Source organism: Neomonachus schauinslandi, chromosome 4 (genome assembly GCF_002201575.2).
Source record: "Neomonachus schauinslandi chromosome 4, ASM220157v2, whole genome shotgun sequence".
NCBI lineage: Eukaryota > Metazoa > Chordata > Mammalia > Carnivora > Phocidae > Neomonachus > Neomonachus schauinslandi.
The window spans coordinates 187,447,253-187,451,883 of NC_058406.1; the positions used below are offsets into that span (position 1 = coordinate 187,447,253).

At 59.7% G+C, this 4,631-nt stretch overlaps 1 protein-coding gene and 1 long non-coding RNA gene across 2 annotated transcripts in view; one reads left to right on the plus strand and one right to left on the minus strand.

The window, feature by feature from the left end:
• Positions 1 to 1,497: 1,497 nt before the first annotated feature.
• The window catches only part of LOC110578993, a 5,668-nt gene continuing 2,534 nt past the window's right edge, over positions 1,498 to 4,631 (minus strand). The window contains exons 2-4 of the long non-coding RNA XR_002480216.2: positions 2,919 to 3,113; positions 2,445 to 2,638; positions 1,498 to 1,687 (exon numbers count right to left, since the gene is read on the minus strand). This is a non-coding gene — a long non-coding RNA (uncharacterized LOC110578993). The remainder of the gene's footprint in view (positions 1,688 to 2,444; positions 2,639 to 2,918; positions 3,114 to 4,631) is intronic.
• Positions 2,905 to 4,631, plus strand: part of SPATC1 (spermatogenesis and centriole associated 1) — a 21,441-nt gene continuing 19,714 nt past the window's right edge. Inside the window, 1 exon segment of the mRNA XM_044914317.1 lies at positions 2,905 to 3,115. Coding sequence (XP_044770252.1) covers positions 2,905 to 3,115 — 211 coding nt within the window.

Here is a 4,631-nt window from a genome sequence, read left to right on the forward strand (position 1 = left end):
GCCGGGGCAGGTGAGGCCGGGGCAGGTGAGGTCGGGGCAGGTGAGGCTGGGGCAGGTGAGGTCGGGGCAGGTGAGGCCAGGAGCAGGTGAGGCCGGGGCAGGTGAGGTCGGAGCAGGTGAGGCCGGGGCAGGTGAGGCCGGGGCAGGTGAGGTCGGAGCAGCTGAGGCCGGAGCAGGTGAGGCCGGAGCAGGTGAGGCCGGGGCAGGTGAGGTTGGGGCAGGTGAGGCTGGGGCAGGTGAGGCCGGGGCAGGTGAGCACAGAGCCAGGAGAGGAACCTAGGCTCACCAAGTCTGCTGCCGCCGCTATACTCAAACAAGAGGCTTAGGGCAGAGGCCCGGGGCCAGAGCCCAGGACCGGGTGGTGGGGCCTGCAGTCTGGGAAGGGGATGGGGCGCCTGCTCCCCGTCTCAGCAGCACACAGCCAAGCCTGACACAAGACCTTCGCCCAAAGTTCCACCTCCTCCCCACCAAGCTGGTAGTGTAACCAGCAGCTGCGGTGTGCTTACCAGAAGCCTGGAGGCCGTCCCTGCTTTTGCCCATGCCCCAAATCCCTCCGTCCAGTGGCAGCGAAACTTCCCTCAGCTCTGCCCAGTCTCCCCGCCTCCACGGCACCGCCTGCGGCTTCTTGGGTGACCACAGTGGCCCCCTTCCTGCCCGCTCCGCAGCTCTTTCCCCACCGAGCCATCCCTGCCCGCGCTGCCTCCCTTACAGCCCGTCCAGGACTGTGCAAGACCCTCAGGATGAAGACGAACTCCGGTGTCACAGCCGGGACCTGCCCCCCCTTCCCCGCACATACCGCCCCTCCGTCTCCAGCCCCACATGCAGCTCCTTCTGTGGAGCACCCTGCCCTGCAGGGCCAGAGGGCTCTTCCCACCCCGACCCCTCCTCCACCAGCGTCCACTTCCCCAGGGGAGGCCACTCTGGGCCCACTGCATCCAACTGCCCACCAGGCTTTCTCCCCACACCGTGCGGTGATTGATGCCCAGCTGCTCCCCACTCCGGGCCAGGCCCATAAGGCATGGACAGCGCCTGAGTATGACCAGCGTAAATCCCCGATTTCTTTCTTTTTTTCCCTGTTCTATATTTTAAGTTTTTTATTTTAATTCCAGTGTGGTTAACATACAGTGTGCCGCTAGTTCAGGTGTACAATATTGTGATTCCAACACAGGGCTGCCGCTAGCTGGGGCTCCAAACACAGTTTTGGGAGGACGGAAGCGCTGGTACCCAATACAGATGGCACATCAGTCAGATTTCTCGGGCATGAAGAGACTTATTTTAAGGAACTGGTTCATACAATTGTCCACATCCACAGGCCAGTGGCCTGGACGCTCAGGCAGGGCCTCCGGGACAGCACTGAGGCCAACATCCTCTTTTCCTGGAAAACCCCAGCCTTCTGCTCTTCAGGCCTTCAGCTGATTAGATGAGATCTGCCCACAGGATTGAAGGTGACCTCCTTGACTTAAAATCAACGACTGTAGATGTTAATCACACTACAAAATACTTTCACAGCAATATCTGAACCAGGGTTTGACCAAGCACGTGGGCACCCAGCCATGCTGAGCCATCAATTTCACCAGCCCAGATGCATCGACCCCAGGAGAGGCCAACAGCGAGGCCGGACCGGATGGTACAGGAGACCCGGAAGGCCGTGAGAGGCTTGTTTTCCCACGCCGGAGGGTGGGATGTCCTACAAACAGCAGAGGGTGGTGAAGAGACGTCGGGCCAGGCCTACAGGGCCAGGGCGATGCAGCCAGGATTACAGTGTTGGGTGTCCGAGGAGGGTGGGGGCAGGCCCCCATTGTGAGGTCCAGGTAGAATGTTCAACTCAGGCGGACTCCAAGCCCATCCTCACCCCCGCCTGCCTACCAGGAGCGTGCCCTCAGGCTTAGACCTGGGCTTCACTGTCCTTTCCGTCTGAGAACAGATGGTGACACCGCCCCCGTGGAGACCCCTGGGACACCGCCTCGCTTAACTCCCAAGGTCAGGCCCGCCAAGATCTCTGTGTAGATAGCTCTTAAAAAGAGCGTGGTGAGGACTCATAGGTCTGAATTCTCGGAACCTGACAACCTGACGAGGGGCATGTCTTGGGTTCTCGAAGGACCACAGGCAGGAAAATTCAAGCAGTCAGAGAACGGAGGTGTGGGCACAGAGGGCTGCCTTGGGGGACTTGGAATAGGGGAACCTGAGTCACCAGAGATGGAAAGTCCAAGCTATAGAGAGCCAGGTGCTTGGACAAGGGAGCCCCTGGGCCGGCAGTCAGAGAAAGGCTTTGAGCACCTGGGTTGGAAAAAAGTAGGGCCAGTGTCCAGTATGGAAGGTAGAATGTCCCCAGGAGAAGACTGACAGGCTAAATCCAGGTGTGCGCAACCTCCCAAGGAGAGGGCCCCCTGGCCAGGAAGGGGCGCGATAAGCTTCCATTCAACAGGAATTCTCTGGTCACCTACCTGCTGTGCCCCTGGGCCCTTTGCTGGCTGCTGGGGACGTGCCCAACCCCCAGCCTCACTGTAAAGTGAGCCAAACAGAGCCAGCAGCTACCAGCACAGAGCCGGGTAAGCGCCGCAGTAGAGACATGGCCGGGGAAGCCTGGAGAGCAGAGGGGAGCTTGCTGGGGCGGCAGGAAGCCGGACAGAGCGGGCACCTGCAGAGTGAATGTGGCCCAACAGAGGAAGCGTCCGTGCATTCCAGGCCAGGGCAGGACCTGGGCACAGCCTGGAGGCATGGAGAGCAGAGAGGGCAAGGAGGAGGGCACAGCCTCTGACCTCACAATACCCAGAGCCCACTGGGCCCGCCTTGCAACTCGCAAACTCTGGCGCCCTCCTCCAACCCGGGCAAGGCCTGGGGCCCTGGGCAGCCTCCAGGTGCAGCGCCCTCCCTTGGGCGGCACCCATCCTGCTGCCCCGGGGCATGTCTCTACTCACCAATTATGAGGGGCTTCGGCATCAGATCGAGAGGCTGGTGCGGGAGAATGAGGAGCTGAAGAAGCTGGTACAGCTCATTCGGGAGAATCACGAGCTCAAGTCGGCGATCAAGACACAAGCGGGTGGCCTGGGCATCAGCGGGTTCAGCTCGGGGCTTGGCGAGGCGGCGGCCAGTCCTCCTCAACGCCCGGGAAACTGTAAGACAGCGAGGAGGGAGGGTGGGTCTCGGGAAGTCCCGGAGAGAGGGCACAGACAGCAGCCACCTGCTGGGACAGGGGCCCCAGCAGGTGAGGGAGGGTGGCGGAGCACACGGGCCATAGGGATGGAAGTCGCACCCGCCCCGGTGGCCGGAGCCCGGCCTCTGCTCCCCTCAGCCAAGCAGCCCCAGAGACTGAGAACTTCCTAGCTCTGGAATCCAAATGTGCTACCCTACTGGGCCCAACACGTCACTCCCCTTCGGCCTCCCTGCCCCTCAGCACCCCCATTCCTCCGCGCCTGGAGGTGGCCAGGAGGCAAACAACAGCCCAAGTCCAGGAGCCAGGGTCAGAGGCCAGGATGGCAGCTGAGGTCCGGGAGGCATTAGTGTGTGACCGAGCCCTGGGGCCGCAGAACATCTACAGGCCAGGGTGACACAGAAGAGGCAGTGAAGCCATGGGTGATACGTGGGGACTGAGCCAGGATGGCTCCCAGAGGCCAGCAGGCCAGGGACGCTGCACAGCTGGCTGCAGTGATAGGAATGGGGAGGTGCAGGAAGGACGGAAAGCAGGGGCGGAAACCGGCTGGCACTGAAGATAACGGAGGGAGACTCTGGCGGTGGCCGTGCCTGGCGCGAGGCCGTAGGAGTCAGTGGCTGACTGCGGCGGCAAAGGTCACGCTGGGCACGAGCAGGTGGCAAAATCCTGTGGTGGTCACGGCACATCCTCCCCTCCCTACGGCGTCCTCCCTGAGCCAGAGAAGGCCGTGTGCCTTCCCTCGGATCCCTACCCACCGGTTTCCCTGCTATTCAACCTGGCTGTTCATCCAACCCATCTTCACACCCGCCATACTGATCACGAGAACACAGGCCCCTCTCCTTTGAAAGGCTCTCCTATAAGGACAGAGACAACAGGCTGACAAAAATAAAGACCCAGGGAGGAACAAAATATAAGAAATCTCAAAGTTTAAGAAAAAAGTAAGTCTTCTCCTCTTAGGCTTGATTCTTAAAAGAATCCTTGGACCACTTCAGGTTTGCCACCTCCTGAAGGATCCAGCTTAGAGGGTTAGGAAGGCTTTCTGAAGGTGAGCCCCGTAGTGACGGGAAGACATTACAGGATGAAGAGCACCTCACACAAAGGGTAGGACCAGGGGCCTGCAGGAACATGAAACATCAGTGTGGTTAAAGCCTAGGCTGTGTGTGTGAGTGTGTGTGTGTGAGTGTTTGTACTGTGTATGAATGTCTGTGTGGCTGTATCTGTGAGTGTGGGAGGTAAGTGTGTTTATACTGTGTATGAGTGTATGTGTGATTGTGTCGAGTCTGTGAGTGGAAATGTGGTTGTACCTGTGAGTGTGAGTGTCCGTGTGGTTGTGTCTGTGAGTGTGTGTGAGTCTCTATGTGGCTGTATCTGTGAGTGTGAGTGAGTGTCCATGTGGTTGTATCTGTGAGTGTGAGTGTCCGTGTGGTTGTGTCTGTGAGTGTGAGTGTCCGTGTGATTGTGTCTGTGTGTGAGTCTCTAT